Genomic DNA, 17,715 nt, shown 5'->3' with positions numbered 1-17,715 from the left:
ATGACCTCACCTTTGGCACACCCTCTGAATAACGGTCCTAAATAAATGCCTGCTTTTGAATCTCCACCTAGGTTAAGGTGAAGGTTTAATACAAGACTAGAGAACATTTCAAATTTGTTTTGCAGTACAAGTTGCTAGTCAATACTAACATTACAAGTTACCTGAACTTAAGATTTTGTACAGTGTCTTGCTTGAATTTGAAGACTAGATGACTGGTACCCCCAATGCTAAACATGGCACCTTACCTCAGTAGCAGACTTCACCAAGAAAACTGGGTCAACAAGTCTGCATGAGGATCAGGGTTACAGATTTACTTGTGTAAAGAGACGAGCAGATGGCACCAAAGTAAGAGATGGCACCAAAGCAAATCAAGAGAGAGAAAGGAGAGCAGTGGGAAAGAATTAAAGTCATGCTTTTTTTAAAAAAAACAACCTATCTGTAAATTAAGTGCCAATTGGGTAACCATGGCAGCCAATTTTGTGAACACCAAGAACCCATACATGGCTAATCAGTGAATTAAGAATTGTTTGCTGCCATTGGTCAAGGAAAAATATTAGCTAGAACAGCGAGAGAATTTCTTGCTTTTTTATGATTAGTATTACAGGATATTTTATGCCCAACTATGTTTTAACATCTCATTGAAAGGCTACGCCGAAAGATAAGCCTAGACCTGTAACAGAGTCTGTAGTGAGATTTGAACTATGACTCAGAGGCAAGATTGCCAGGAATTGTGTGCCAGATTGACAAAGTGCAAATTTATATCAGAAACTAAAAATAACCTTTTTCTTCAGAATTCTCACCAGCAATTACAGCAGCTCGTGGAATATGCTGCGGTCATTCGCCTTCAAGCAGAGAAAGTTAGGGGGAGATTTGATACTGGTGTTCAGATACATGAAGAAAATTGCTTCAAAGCCCTTCATTTTACGAGTTCAATCATTCTACTTACAATGGCAGATTTTCTTTTGTAAAACTATAGATCTCATATGCACACAAGCCAGCCATTATTCGTAACCATTAAAAATCAAATTTATTTCTGACTTTAACCTACAACATACTGCATTAAACAGATTCTCAAAGTTGGTTGCTTAATGCCACTCAATAACCACATTTTCATATTATACACTGCTACCCAATAGTTGAATTGAGCAAAGTACATGACAAATTAGCATTTTAGATCACATCATCAGAGCAAAAGTCGACCAATCAGCCCACTGAGTCTGCTCCACCATTCAATGAGATCACGACTGATCTGTAGTGATAATCCTCAACTCCACTTTCCTGTCTTATCTCCACAACTCTCAATTCCCTTACTGATTAAAAATCCCTCTCAGCCTTGATGACCTAGCATCTACAGTTCTCTGCTGTATAAGGTCCCACAAATTCACTACCCTCCAAGGGAAGTGATTCTTAATGGGCGACCTCTTACTCAGATTATATCCTCTGGTCCTAGACTCACCCACAAGGGAAAACAATCTTGCAACACCTATCCTGTGAAGTCCCCTGAGAATCCTATTTGTCTCAAGTTGCCTCTCATTCTTTTAAACTCCAAGGAGTACAGGCCCAATCAATTCAACCTCTCCTCATATGATCCCCTCAATACCTGGGATCAACCTAGTGAATCTTCTCTGTGCCTCTAATGCCAGTATATCTTTTCATAGATCAGGTGACCAAAACTGTTCACAGTATTCCAGATGTGGTTTAACTAGTGCGCGTATAGTTTTAGCAAGTCTTCCCTATTTTTATACTCCATTCCTTTTGAAATAAAGGCCAACACTCCATCTGCCTTCCCTATTGCCTGCTGAACTTGCACACTAGTTATTTCATATTTTAAAATTAAATGCATGATCTAATTTCAAGGGAACAACTCCAAGTGAAAACAGTTTTTTTTGAAGTTGAGAAAAATATTTTAAATACAATAATTACATGAAAAGCAGGATAAATTTCAGTAAGTGGCAACAGTGTGGACTGATCTCCATCCCTGGGCCATAAAAATTCCTATATGTAAACCCACAGTAAAATCTGCAAAAATGCACATATGTATCAGATTAAATTTAAAGGAGAACCTTAATAATTTCAGCAACACAATTCATTGGGAGATATGGGAGTCACAATCTACCCCATTGACATAACAGTGAAAAAGGGTGCAAAATAACAACAGATTTTTCTACCCTACAGAGACAGAGGCGAGGTCTTGTGTTCACGTTAAAGAGTTTCTATTAAAAAGGAACACACAAGATTGTGTTTTTTTAAAACCAGGCATTTAGGGAGGTCCCCATGATCTAACTCAATATTATTTCATACAAAATCATCTGATAAAATGGCCACTATGTAGATTGGAGAGCAACAAAACTGTGGAGACAGAAAAAGATTTTCCATTTGTAAAACACTGGCAGATTATTAATTTACATTTGGTGTTCCAAATAATAATTTCTTAAAACCAGAACCTCAGGACTGAGACTGTGCCAGATTTTGGGTCAGGCAGTTCAGGTCAAGCCAAGCCAGGTTGAGTGGGATGAAGGCCCACTTCAAACATGGGAATAAACCCAAAATCAGAAAAGTGAATAATTGAGCACACACTTCACGCATGTGGTGCCTAGTCAAATTATCCAAGTTAGATATTTAAAAATTTAACTCAAATTAAAATTTATGCATGGAACATTCTAAGATTTTATTACTGTTAAACTTCAGTGAGGTGCTCAGTTATTAGCACAGCTTCTCTTCAGTGGCAAGGTATTCAATAGCTATAAAAGGGAGATGTCACCCCCTTCAAAGCTGATGTTAAGAACAGAAGAACTAGGAGAAGGTGACTGGCCAATTGGCCTCCAGCCTGCTCTCCCATTCAATAAGATCATGGCTGCTCTTTTTGTGGATTCGCTTACTTGCCTGATCACCATAACCTTTAATTCCTTTACTGTTCAAAAATCTTTGTCTTAAAAACATTCAATGAGGTAGCCTCAACTGCTTCACTGGGCAGGAAGATTCACAACCCTTCTGTGAAGAAATTCCTCCTCAAATCAGTCCTAAATCTGTTTCCCCCTTATTTTGAGGCTATGCCCCCTAGCTGTAGTTTCACCTGCCAGTGGAAACAACTTCCCTCCTTCTATCTTATCTATTCCCTTCATAATTTTATATGTTGCTATCAGATCCCCCTCATTCTTCAGTTATTCCAGTTATTCCATTTCTCGCCATCTCTATTTAATTGCTATGGATGGATTTGTTCATTCTTCCCATGTTTTATTTGTGGTAAAATAGGATCGGGGAAGAGATCAAATCAGTGAAACTCAGTTGACTATAGATTATGCCTGGAAATCAGACACATAGTATACTTAACCACAGCAGAGTGAACATTACTGCACTGAGTGACCTTGGCTATGTAGAAATGTACTAATCAGTTAATTATGTTGTTATTAAAATGTTCCATCATCAATAGACCCATGCACACTGTTTTTGCAAAAAAGGCAATTTATTCCTTTAAAGGAATATAAACTGAAGAGTCTTCTCTGCTTAAACAGGAACATAGTATTGCACATGGTGAAGGTGATTTATTGAACGTAACATTGACAGAATTCTGCTATTTTGCATCGTAAGTTAAGGAGGATTAGAGATCTATTATATGAATGATTCTAAAGTACTCATCCTAGTTATGCAGTTTATCCAAAATTATGTTAGGGATTACGAACAGTAGACTTGAATAGAGAGGAGCAAGTTTGAGCTTTTTTCAGAGTTAGACAATGATGGTAACACTCCAACCCCCAAATCATAAGCCACATTCATGAATGTTAAATAACATGAAAGCATACAGATTAATACTGGAAAGAGTAGATTGGAAATGTGTGTACAATATTAGGGGAAAAAACACTGTTTACCTTTGTTCTGCCATTAACACATGCTGATCTAATGTGCCACTATCAGGACCCTGCTTAGCTATGACATCCCCTTCATCTTCTTGTCTATTCCATATCAATCTCTCCCTCGCCTCCATCTGTCACTGGCCCTCTATTGAGCCCCTACTGCTCCATACCCTCTCCATGCTCCAGCAGCATAAATCCCGATTGTAGTTCCAATTTTCTTCACCAATGAAGAGTCATCCAGATTTGAAACATTAACTCTAATCTCTTGCCATAGAGTTGCCATCAGATCTGAGATTTTCCAGTAGGTCTGATGTTTTTGCATTAGAAAAATAACTTGTACAACAGGGAAGGAAAGCAACTGTGTTAAGAGAAATTGACAAGTTGACTGAAGAATGTTTTTGCTCCCCAAAAACATTATAAACCAGGAAGAAGGTACCTGAAAAGAAAATGGCAGCGACATGGAACTAAAACTATTTTAAACATATTCACATTTTCTTGACAACAGCAGTTAAGAGATATTAATACCAGACAAAATTCAAAAACTAGTATATGGGGAGAAAACAAAATGAAAATCTAGAAACAAATTTAAGAGAATACAATACCTACGTAGCAGTACATTTTGAAAGATTCTCAAGTTGTGACCAAAACTAATTATGTCCCATTTATTTCTCATCCCTAGTTACCTTGAAAAAAGTTGTCTTTAGAACCAAATAGTTTGCTATGACACCCCTGAGGACAGCAATACTCCGGATCCTTTCCAGAGGACATTGCTGGGATAATCTGGGAGACAGATTATCAAATATATTCAATGAATTTTCACAACTAATCATGGTAGGATTAGAATGCAAACTCTGGGTTGACAGTCCAGTACTATGAATACTAAGGGTATAGTCGCAGGATGAGTGATCCAGTGGCTTGAATTAACAACCTAGGGAGACAAGTTCAAATCCCATCACATTATTGAGGAAATTAAGTCAAATTAATGATTTTAATTAAACAAAATCTAGGATAAAAAGTGAGATTCAGCGATGACCATTTTGCTACAGGATTGCTGTAAAAACACACATGGTTCTCCAATATCCTTTAGGGAAGGAAATCTTAAGTGAACTTGAATGTATTTTTTAAAAAAATGATAATATCCTGGCAGAACTTTCTTTAAAATTTATTCACAGGATGTGGCGTCATTGGTGAGGCAAGGATTTATTGTTTAACCTTAGTTGCCCTTGAGAAGACGGTGCTGAATTGCCAGTGTGAAAGCAATTCAGTGGCTAGCTAGGCAGTTTCAGAGAGTTAATCTGGCTCTTACAATTCACGTAAAGATCCAGGTGCTATTTTAACAATCTGATAGTTTTATGGTCACCTAAAAAAGTCATCATGAAAACAGTCACTTTATTCCAACCTTTTATTTAATTTAAATTTGAGTTTCTGTGGTAGGGTTTAACTAACAATGAGCAATTTTTTAAAATTACAGAATCAGAGTCCCTACAGTGCAGGCCCATCAAGTCTGCAATGACTCTCTGACAAAGTAAACTACCATCCCTGATTACCCTTGAGAAAGCAACAGCACCTCTAGAACTACAATGCATCTTGTAGATAGTGTATGCTGCTAACACTGTATATCAGTGGTTGAAGGATCACATGTTCAAGTTAATGGATGGATTGCTTTATCCTGGATGGTGCCAAACTTCTCAAGTACTGTTGAATCTGCAGTCATCCAGGCAAGTGGACAGTATTCCATCATACTCCTGACTTATGCCCTATGCATGAAGGACAGGTTTTGGGGATTTAGGAAGTGAGTTACTCACTACAGAATTCTCAACCTTTTACCTGCACTTATAGCCACAGTATCTGTACAGCTGATCCAGTTAAGTTTCCAGAGTAAAAACATATAATTGAAGGAGAGCCATTTTCAGCAGGATGGGAAAAAGGTAAACTGGAACCAAAGGCTGGCAGGCAAAACTGTAACAGAACAATGGACTATCTTGAAAGAGGAGCTATTCAGGTATGGTCAAAGTAGATTTCCAGAAAAAAAGAAATCATCCAGGGAATTCTGTGCTGAGAGATAAAGCACAAGATGAAGCAGAAAAAGTTGCAAATGACTGATGTCAAGTTGGTCATACAAATGAGAACCAGACAGAATTTAGAAACTTCATAGTAGTAGTGAAAAAGGAAATAAGAGAGGCCAAGAGAAAGTGAGAGAATAGACTGGGATATAACACAAAAGAGAATCCAAAAGTCTTCTATCAGCATATAAATAGTAAGATGGGGTTAGGGGTTATTAGGATGAGATGCTGAGGAAAATAAGGGTGGAAATTATGAAGGTACTGGCTATAATCTTCAAATTGTCTATTGATGCAGGACTGAAAAATTGTAAACGTTGTACCTTTGTTCAAAAAAGGGATGCCAGGATAAACCTAGCAACAACTGATCATACAATTTAACCTCGGTGGCAGAAAGGCTTTTTATTAATTATCTGGGACACAACTAACAGCTACTTGGACAAGAGTGGATTAAGGAAACCAGCATGAACAAGGTAAACTGCATTTAACTAACTTGATTGGGTTTTTTGACTAAGTAGCAGAGGGGACTGATGAGGGTAACGCAGTTGATGTTGTGTACATGAACTTTCAAAAGACACCTGATCAAGTTTCACAATATGTTTGCCAGCAAAGTTGAATCCATGGAATAAAAGGACAATGACAGCATGGATAGAAGGTTGACAGAGTTGGAATAAACAGAAAAGTTGTTTTACAGACAGGAGGAAGGTATATAGTGTGGTTCCCCAGGGGTCAGTATGAGGACCACTACTATTTTTGACATATAGTAATGACCTAGACCAGTGGCTCCCAACCAGTGTGCCACAGCCTTTGCATGAAGACCTCCCCCTCTTTCCCTAAGTGTGCTGTGAATAAAGATTCAAAATTCACATAATTAAACTAAACTTTTACCTTCAGCTCTGTGGCTGGCATCTCCAAGACCCGACAAGCCTTGGGCCTCCTGTGCATGTGCTGACTGGCAAAGAGCCACATGCGCACAGTTAGTTTTTTTTTAATGTTGGTCAGGCTCATGCACATGACTTGGAGCTGAAGACAAAGGTGCCACGCACCTGCACAAAATGTGAAAATTCAAAAAGAGCACAAAACAAAGGAGACAGAGAAGGTTAAAAAAAAGGTGCGAGAAGCAATGTAAAGTAAAAGGCACAATTCCAAATGGGGTGCAGGAAGAGAGAAACCTGGAGCACATGTTCAAAAATTGTAGAAGGTAGCAGGGCAAGTTGAAAGGCTACTTAAAATGGCATAAAAGATCCAGAGCTTTATATAGAGACACAGACTACAAAGGAGATTGTGATGATGCTTTATAAAACTGGGTTAGCCTCAGAGTATTGTGTCCAATTCTACACTTTAGGAAAAACGTGAAGACTTGACAGAGAGTACAGAGAAGATATGTAAAAATGGTTCTAGGGATAAGAGATAAGGTTCTGTGGCTGGAAACTGAGGCTATTGTCCTTAGAGAAGCTCAAGAAACAATCTGACATAAGCATTCAAAATCATGAAGAGCCCAGACAGAATAAACAGGGAAAAACCATCCCATCGATGGAATGGCCAAGAAGCAAAGGACACTGATTTGAAGTGAGTAGCAAAGAACCAATGGTGCTATGGGCAAAAAACATATTTTCAATACATACAAGTGATTAGGATCTGGAATGCTCTGTCCAGGAAAATGGTGGAGACAGATTCAATCATGGTTTACAAAAGGGAATTGAATAAGCACACAAAGAGGAACCATGAATGGAAAATGCGATGGGGAAAAGACAGGGAAGTGAGATTTTCTTTTGCATAAAGCCAGCATGGACGTGACAGGCTGAATAGCTTCCTCCTGTGCCACAACCATTCTATGATTTTATATTAATTCTGGATTGCTCGTCCAGTAACACAACCAAGTTAATCTAACCAAATTAAAGCCCCAAATATCACTTCACTGTATTGTGAAAAAACTATACGTTTGCTCCTCTGATGCATTAAGTTCTTCATTTCAGCTATAAGATATAAGCAAGAGAAAACAAAATCATCCAGAGCAACACTCCCAGCTCATGACAGGTAGTTTCAGAACACTGATCTGATCTTCAACCACACAACTTACTTTGCAGATGATAATAGTAGAACAGAGGGAGAAAATGTGGAATTAGGTGAAGAACCATAGAACCCGCAAAGTGTAGGAGGCGGCCATTCAGCCCACTGAGTCTGCACTAACTCTCCGAAAGAGCATTCGTTACCCTGCCTTATCACTGTAATCCTGTGCATTATTCGTAGCCAATCCACTTAACCTGCACATCTTTGGACAATGAGGGGCAATTCAGCAAAGTCTTGTTTCACTGGATACCACAAACAAAACATTCATAACCTAAAAAATTATTGGGCTATTTAAATTTGTGTAAGCGGGGTCATTCAAATCCAGAAATACAGACAATGTAAATTGTAAGGTCACAAAATAATTATGGATTAGGGAGTTCACACAGTAAAAAGTCTGACAACACCAGGTTTCAGTCCAACCGATTTATTTGATAGTAAATTCACCAGCTTTTGGGTTAGCCCCTTCGTCAGGTGACTTTCAGTCCAACGCTGGCATATCCACATCATGACTATTAGGGAGTTCAGTCAGCCTCTCCGAGCTCAGCCATTTGAGATTACTCATAAACGTGAATACCTATAATAATTTCTCCAATCTTTCCAAATAACTCAGAATCGGCTTCATAACTTTTTTCTGTACTACCAATGATTGAATGCCTCCTGGCTCAAAATGGCCAAACAACTAACACAATAGTTGCAGTGCGATCTAAATAATCTGAGCCTTTATCATCCGACGTGCAATTCTCTTGTTCTCTCTGGGACAGTTCAGCATCCATTTGGCTATGTTGTTGCTGAATTGGCTGAACATGTTGACCAACAAAGTCTTTTAAAATTCTTTAGTCTCTTAAGCTCATCCTTAGCCATTTCAACAGCATCCATGGATTACATGACACCCACTTTCTTTATACGCTGTAATTTACTGTAGTCTGTTTGAAATTTAAATCGAATACGTATTTTGTTCAACTCAATTTGCTGCCACCTCAATCTACTTTTCTGCCTTGCCTGGTAATATCTGCAACAAGTGGTGGTGGAAGGAAAATTTTCAGACCAGAGGCAAGTTACCAGCGGTGTACCACAGGGAGCAGTGCTGGGTCCTCTGCTATTTGTGATTTTTATCAATGACTTGGAAGAGGGGGCTGAAGGGTGGCTTAGTAAATTTGCTGATGACATCAAGATTGGTGAAGTAGTGGACAAGGTGGAGGGCTGTTGTAGGCTGTAGAGAGACATTGATAGGATGCAGAGCTAGGCAGTAAAGCGGCAGATGGAGTTTAATCCTGATAAGTGCAAGGTGATTCATTTTGGTAGGACAAACCTGAATGCGGATTACAGGGTCAACGGCAGGGTTCTGAAGAATGTGGAGGAACAGAGGGATCTTGGGGTTCATATCCACAGATTCTCTGAAGACTGCCACTCAAGTGGATACAGCCTTAAAGAAGGCTTTAGTGTGTTAGCATTTATTAACAGGGGGTTTGAGTTTAAGAGCCATGGGATTATGCTGCAGCTATGCAGGACCTTGGTGAGACCACATTTGGAATATTGTGTGCAGTTCTGGTCACCTCACTATAAGAAGGGTGTGGAAGCATTGGAGAGAGTGCAGAAAAGATTTACCAAAATGCTGCCTGGTTTGGAGGATAGGTCTTATGAGGAACGGTTAAGGGAGCTGGGGCTTTTCTCTTTAGAACGGAGGAGGATGAGAGGCGACTTAATAGAGGTGTATAAGATGATGAGGGGGATAGTCTCTGCACGTCCACTCTATGTCCTCGAGTGGATGTAGCTGTTACTAGGGGGCATAACTATAAGGTTCATGGCGGGAGATATAGGAGGGATGTCCGAGGTAGATTCTTTACTCAGAGTGGTTGGGGCGTGGAATGCACTGCCTGCTGTGATAGTGGAATTGGACACTTTAGGAACTTTCAAGCGGTTACTGGATAGGCACATGGAGCACACCAGAACAATAGGGAGTGGGATAGCTTCATCTTGGGTTCAGACATAGCTCGGCACAACGACGGCCAAGGGCCTGTACTGTGCTGTACTGTTCTATGTCCTAAGCCTCTGCATGCAAGTCATTCATGCAAATTAGTCTACTCAAGACTGTTCGGTTTTTGTTTTTTCTATCCTTTGCCAATATCTTAACCCTTTTCAAGATTTATGTTAAATCATGAAAATGTGAATTTGACTTCTGTGTGAATCTTTGTCAAACAGGATTTACCACCATGGAACTCCCTTCCTAACAGGAGTGCCGTACCTACACCACATAGATTGCAGTGGTTCAAGGTAGCAGCTTACCGTGACTTACTCAAGGCCAATTAGGGATGGGCATAAATGGTGTTCCAGGCATTGATGCCTAGCTCCCATGAATGAATAAAAGCATATTACATTGCCAGTGGTTTAAGAATAGAACTTGTCAGTTAGATTCATGTTGATTAAACTCAATTTCTCAAGTTTACTCATGATAATCAGTTACAATTTTATACGAGACTGACTACGTTAGTTGCCTATTTCAGTTTTGTCATCCTGTTTCTGAAAATGGGTGCTATGATTATCTGCCTCCAATCTACTAATGCTTCTCAGAGTCTGGTGACTTCCTCATAAGCGATCATCAATAACGTTCTAACTCCTCTTTAGTCTCGCTCAACAATTTGAAATAGATATAATTTCTCAGGGACATACATATGTTAAAACTTTTGAGCCAGGTTCTAACTTCTGCCTTGTTAGTATCAAAGTCATTAACTCTGCTCAGTTGACTGCCAAAATACTAAAAAGGATTTCCTGCTGTTAAATTGTTTTGCTTCTATAACTACGCTTTTATCTGTTTGCCTTTCTGAACATTCTTTTAACATCCTTCTGAATACAATTGGAATCCACTAAGTTCACCCAATGCTTCATTATTTTTGTTTCACCCGATTACAACTGAACAAGGATGTTACTGGGACTTGATGGATTGAGTTAGAGGGAGAGGCTGGATAGACTAGGACTTTTCTTTCTGAAACGTAGGAGGCTGAGGGGTGACCTTATAGAAGTCTTTAAAATAATGAGAGGCATAGACAAGGTAGATAGTCAATATCTTTTCCCAAAGGTAAGGGAGTCTAAAACTAGAGGGTATAAGTTTAAGGTGAGGGGAGAGATACAGAAGTGTCCAGAAGGGCAATTTTTTCACACAGACGGTGGTGAGTGTCCGGAACAAGCTGCTAGAGATAGTAGTAGTGGCGGATACAATTTTATCTTTTAAAAAGCATTTAGATAGTTACATGGATTTGATGGGTATACAGGGTATACGGGCCAAATGCAGACAACTGGTATTAGCTCTGGGGTTTTAAAAAAAAATAAGGTCAGCATGGACAAGTTGGACAGAAGGTCCTGTTTCCATGCTGTAAACCTCTGACTCTATAACATAGCTGACCCACCCAATTGCTTGCTCCTTCAAAAATCACAATACAGTTAAATAGTAAGATAAAGAAGAATAGGGCCCTCAGTCTAGAACCCACAACTCTTAATGATGTACACTTGCGGCTGAAATTTTGACACTTCCTAAAGCATACAAACAGCATAACCAAATCATAAAGAAAACACAAGCTTGCCAAGAATTCAATTAGAATTCTATTTTTAACAACATTCAAAGTCAAGTGGATATAATAGAATCCATTTAATATACTGAAGAATTAAATTTGATCTCTAAAATGCTGTCATCATTTCATTGAAATTTAGCTGTGAATGACTGTATTTAGTCTAGTGAGCATTAAAGATCTAAATAATCTGTTCGGTACCTTTTTTTCTGATTCACCCATCAGGGACATCATAAGAACATAAGAAATAGGAGCAGGAGTAGGCCATCTGGCCCTTTGAGCCTGCCCCGCCATTCAATAAGATCATGGCTGATCTGTCGTGGCTCAGTTCCACATTCCCGCCCTCTCCCCATAACCCTTAATCTCCTCTCTTATCAAAAACCCAACCCGCGTCTTAAAATTATTTAGCGAGGTAGCTTCCACCACTTCAACGGGCAGAGAATTCCAGAGATTCACCACCCTTTGAGTGAAGAAGTTCCTCCTTAACTCCGTTCTAAACCGCTCCCCCTTTATCTTGAGGCTGTGCCCCCTAGTCCTACTGTCCTTTCTGAGCGGGAAGAGTCTCTCCACCTCTATCCTATCCATCCCATTCATCATCTTATATGTCTCAATGAGATCTCCCATCATTCTTCTAAACTCTAACGAATACAAGCCTAGTTTATTCAGCCTCTCCTCATAGCTCAACCCCCTCAACTCCAGCATCAGCCTAGTAAACCTCCTCTGCACTCCCTCCAAGGCCAAAATATCCTTGCGTAAGTACAGCGCCCAAAACTGCACACCGTACTCCAGCTGCGGCCTCACCAATGCCCTATATAGCCGCAGCAAGACCTCCCTACTTTTATATTCAATCCCCCTCGCTATGAAGGCCAGCATCCCATTCGCCTTCCTGACCACCTGCTGCACCTGCAAGCTGGGTTTTTGTGACTCATGCACAAGGACCCCGAGGTCCCTCTGCACCGTCGCCTGCTGCAGTTTTTCTCCACGTAAGTAATAATCCTTCCTACCATTATTCCTACCAAAGTGGACCACCTCGCACTTGCCAACATTAAATTCCATTTGCCGGTTCCTGGCCCATTCGCCCAGCCTATCTAGATCCTTCTGCAGACTCTCCACACCCTCTGCGCAATTTGCCGTTCCACCAATCTTGGTGTCATCAGCAAATTTCGACACCATACACTCAGTTCCCTCCTCCAGATCATCTATATAAATGGTAAATAGCTGAGGCCCCAGCACCGACCCCTGGGGCACTCCACTAGTCACCAAACGCCAATCCGAATAGCACCCATTGACCCCCACTCTCTGCCTCCTATTTGACAACCAGTCCTCTATCCACGCTAACATCCTACCCCCAACTCCATGTCCCCTGACCTTCTGCAATAACCTCTTGTGAGGTACCTTGTCAAACGCCTTCTGAAAATCAAGAAAGACCACATCCACCAGCTCTCCTCTATCCACCGCGCTAGACACATCCTCATAGAACTCCAGTAAATTTGTCAGACACGACTTCCCCTTAACGAAACCGTGCTGCGTCTGTTCTATCAAGCAATTCCCCTCAAGATGCATTGTGAACGGGATGTTGTTTTTTTGCAATGGAACATAATTATGTCTGGCAGATTAAGCAAACATTTTACCTTGAATGTAGTATGCCGCCTTGGTAGCGAAACTGAACTACTCATCAACCTTCATGGATTAAAGAACTTAGGATTTGGCAATAGAAGCCCACGCTGCAACAAATCAGGTCATGGCTATGCATCAAACACAAGGCAGTAATCAAGGTAAAGATTTACTGGTAAAAAAGGTTTACTGGTAAAGAAATCATACCATTTATGGCACAGATAGTGGGGCAAATGGCTTCTTGCTGTGCTGTAACCACTCAATGATTTATGTTGCATCTTTCACGACTACGAGACCTCTCAAAGAGCTTTACAGACAATTACTTTATAACTGCAGTCATTATTGTGATGTAGTATCATGTCCTGCTGGCAACACTTCATAAAAGCACACTTTTTAAAAAATAAACATACACATTGATTTTTTTTTGAAAAAGCTACACCATTAATAGGCAACAACACAAATCTTCAAACAACGTCAACTCTTTTGGCTGGTGAATTAGAAATGGGTGCTACGAATGTCCGCCTCCTTGTACAATACAAAACAATCATGTCTAAATATACCAAAGCAAACCCAATCACATTGTTCTCAAAAGGCTAATACTTGCAGGTTTACCAAAAGACCACTGAGAACATGACTAATTGGAGTGATCCAGCAAAAGCAGAAAACTCATGCTTACCTTGCTCAGTCCCTTTTGTAAAATTCTCTTTGACTAAGCTGTTCTCAGTTTGGGTGTCACAAGTCAATGCGGCAGCTCAGCTAGTGACTCTCCCTGGCCTAGCATCTCACCTGCTCAACAATCTGACTCTTTATCAACAACCGAGAATGTTTGTGGATAGTAGGAAGTTACCATAATGACAGCAATAAAAAATTCCATCAATCCACTTGAATTGTGGACCCAATTATTGCTATCCTTCCAAACTTGGGCTTCTTAGCATGGATTTTGAGCTATGCAACCCAAGGATAAAAAACTGGCAGCAATACCAATGTGGTATAATCTTCAAGTGTGATTTTCTCCGTAGCCAACAGGCAGCCACATCTTACAACTCAAAGCTGCCGTATGAAAATCAAGTATAAATTCCTTTTTTGTATATTCTGATTTCATCAGTCATACTGCACCAAGTTGACACAATGTTGGGAGAACTTAAGTGCCACTGTCAATAACGTGGAGTCCTTCCTGTAATTTGAGATTAAAAATTTGACAGCAGTTCAAATTATTAAATGCTTCTCATGTCAGTTGTATGTCAACTGTAGCAAAGATGTTAAACTTGTGCAAGAATTTATAATTTCACTACTTTCAAAAAGGAGGTTATAGAATCGCTACAGTGCAGAAGGTGGTCATTCAGTCCATCAAATCTGCACACACTTTCCTGTATGTCTTGGCACTGACAAGCACGTCAGCATATTTAATCTCAGTAGAGTGCAAAAGATCATGCTACACAATATCCCAAATAGGTAATCTAACTTGAGCACAAGTACACAAACTGATCACTGTGCATGTTACCGTAGCATTGACTCAAAACTCATGTGCTCTGGTCATTTCGATTTTATCTCAATCTACATCCTTGGGCCTGTATCAAACAATAAAAAATTGTTTGTCCTTACTAAGAGAATTACTCAAAAAGCTATTTCACTCTTACGCTTATACAACTTCCCTTGCCTTTCCTCCCAGTAACCAATGCTACTGTTAGCCCTGCCAGTTAATAAAATATCAATTCTGCACTGTCAATATTAAACAGAACCGAAGTCTACTTACAACGGAAGAATTACAGAATGCTACGTCTCTCTCCCCTACTCCAAAAAAAAAGAAACTCCAATCCCACAAACACCTTAAACCCATTACGGGCATTGTGCAGATTAAAAATGCAATGACTAGGCACTGAACCTACCAATCTGAAAACCACTGTTGCAGCCCTGTTTTTTTTTAAAACTGTACAACCTTACGATGGGCATATATCACGTGTATACAAATACACACAAATATTCCATCTAAAATTATAACGAATATCCTGAGTAATTGTTTTCACAGATACGATTGGCACTGCATATGTTGGCATCTAAACTGCAAGTTGACATACACCCACTGTCAGAGAAAAGGGCTGTCTCAAATTTGAAAAATAAAAACACATCAACCAGTGATTGATTCAGCCAAAGGAGCAAAATGTTACTGAGCTGAGCCCAGGATCTGTGATATATATTTATACAAACACGGAGACACAGAACTCTATATACACACACACACACACAAAGCCTTACATATCTCTCCCTGTGTCGCTGTATGTATGCACATACACAAACGTCTTACACATCTCTCCGTCAATACATCTCCATACACAAAAATCTTACATTCTGTCCCTTTCTATATGTATATATACACACACGTATAGATTTTCAAGTAACCTCATTGCACTGTTAATGTAAGCCTACTTCTGATACTGAAAAATAAACTTAAAACTAGATGTTTAATGTACATTCAAGTGCTGATTCGGAATGAGGGTGAACCAATGCGTTCGGAGTCTCTGTTCTGTATTAATGGGGGCGGGGAGATACAGGGCTGTACGAACCATAGCGCCCTCCAGCCACACCGGCTCTGCATCAATAAACGCCCCTCCTTCGGCCGGCTCCCGTCAAACTGCGAGGCCGAGGCTGCATCCGCGGCCTAAGACCCAAAACAAGCGCAGCGCTCGAGGGGAGGGCAGTGGCCTAAGGATTGGCAACCGCCCGGCACAGTTAAATAAATACAAATGAAATGGATTGTAAAGGAGGGGAGGATTTTACTCACCAGGAATAGGCTTGCTCGGCCATGGCAGCTCCGGCTACACCACACCACACCGGGACACAAAAAGCGGCGGCTGCTGCAAACTCCGGCTCCTCTCCTCTCCTCCCTCTCGGAGGAGGGAGAAAGAAAAACACAACAAAACCAACCACGACCGGGGTAGATTTGTCTTGCTGGCTTGTTTCTTTTTAAAAACAAAATTCTTCGATCAACGAAAACCAAATCAAAAACAAAACAAAAAAATAAATGAAGCGAATATCGATATAAATCTGAATTAAAAAGTCCCCCCCCCAACCTCCCCCAAAGAAAGATCCAGTCAGTCAGTCCCTGGCCATCAGTTTAACATGGCGGACAGGCGCCTTCATTGTGCACCGGAGGGCTGAAGAAAATCCTCTCCTCGCCCGCACAAAGCCTCCAACAGGATTATTCTCAGAGGGTAAAAAAAAAGATTGTCCTCCCCTGCGAATGGCGCCTCTCGCTATCCTTGTCCTCCTGGCCGCTTCTCTCCTTCTTCAAAAAAGGATGGGGAGGAGGGATCCTCTTTTTTTATTTCCACACACAAATAAAATAAAGACAAATGCTGAGAGTGATTGCTTGTTTCTCTTTTCCTCTTGCACAGCAGCAGCAGGCAGTGAGGGAGGTCTTTTCTTTTCACTCAGTCATGGCCGTGTCTTCCTTTCCCCCTCTCTCTCTCTCTCTCTGAGGCTCTGGTTTGTGTGCCCTGTCCATAAACCAACCCACCCACCGCCACTCCTCCTCAGGCTCCAAATGGGTTTGATATCATTGTTGGGACGGGGAATTTTTTTTTTAATCTCTCCCTTTCGATCCAGTCGCCGCCTTTTCCCGTTTCCTTTCAACTACGCCCCACGCAAGCGCACTCACTGAGAGTTGGGGCATGGAATGGTTGTGCTGCCCGTGTCCTCTGACATCTGCATCTTCTGTTATTGATTGAAATGTTTGTTCCTTTCTCAGGAGTTACACAGAGCCAATGCACACTGGAGAGGCAATCACTCAAAGCATCTATTTCCCTTGCTTGCTCCAAAACAAATCCCCACAGCCACCCCCAGTCCCCAATTCAAATTGAATCCAATCCATGATCCCTACGAATAGGGATATAACTGGACCTAAGTTGAATCCAATTCAATGGTCCCTACAAAACGGGACGTAACTGGACCCAGGCTGACAAGAAAAGGCACTGTTACACCCGATCTCTGGACTTCATTTCTACATTTACATCGTCAATGCTCAGAATGAACCCGGAAAACCCAAATCCGTTCTTTGCTTGCTCCCAAAACTAAATTCAAAGTACAATTTAATCCAATTCTTGATCCCCACAACACAGACAAACAAGATCCAAGCTGACATGATAACTCATTGCACCCCACCTTGGGCTTGACCTGATGCTTGATCTTAGCCAAAAGGTCCAGATGCAAATATCTTAACTGCACCTCTCCCCACCAACTTTTAAACAGGATGCTCCTCATTTTTTTGAAATAAAAAAAATTAGATATAGCTCTTGGAGCTATAGGGATCAAGGGATATGAGGAGAAGGCGGGATCAGGACATTGAATTTGATGATCAGCCATGGTCAAATGAATGGCCGAACAGGTTCAAAGAGCCGAATGGCCTACTCCTGCTTCTATTTTCAATATTTCTATGTTTACAAAGTCAATGCTCAGAGTGAACCAGGGAAACTCAAATTGCTTGCTTGCTCCAAAATCCAAATTCAAAATCCAATTGGATCGAATTCATGCTCCCCATGACAAACAAGATCCAAGTTGGCACAA

At 40.6% G+C, this 17,715-nt stretch overlaps 1 protein-coding gene across 1 annotated transcript in view; it reads right to left on the bottom strand.

Moving 5' to 3' along the window:
* Positions 1 to 16,785, bottom strand: part of sppl3 (signal peptide peptidase 3) — a 181,963-nt gene extending 165,178 nt beyond the window's left edge. The window contains exon 1 of the mRNA XM_080208443.1: positions 15,935 to 16,785. Coding sequence (XP_080064569.1) covers positions 15,935 to 15,957 — 23 coding nt within the window. The 5' untranslated portion in view covers positions 15,958 to 16,785. The remainder of the gene's footprint in view (positions 1 to 15,934) is intronic.
* Positions 16,786 to 17,715: the final 930 nt, after the last annotated feature.

The sequence above is a fragment of the Carcharhinus amblyrhynchos genome, chromosome 20 (assembly GCF_965287045.1).
Source record: "Carcharhinus amblyrhynchos chromosome 20, sCarAmb.v2.hapA, whole genome shotgun sequence".
Lineage (NCBI taxonomy): Eukaryota > Metazoa > Chordata > Chondrichthyes > Carcharhiniformes > Carcharhinidae > Carcharhinus > Carcharhinus amblyrhynchos.
The sequence above is the reverse complement of the archived record's forward strand: the minus strand, read 5'-3'. Positions and strand labels throughout refer to the sequence as shown.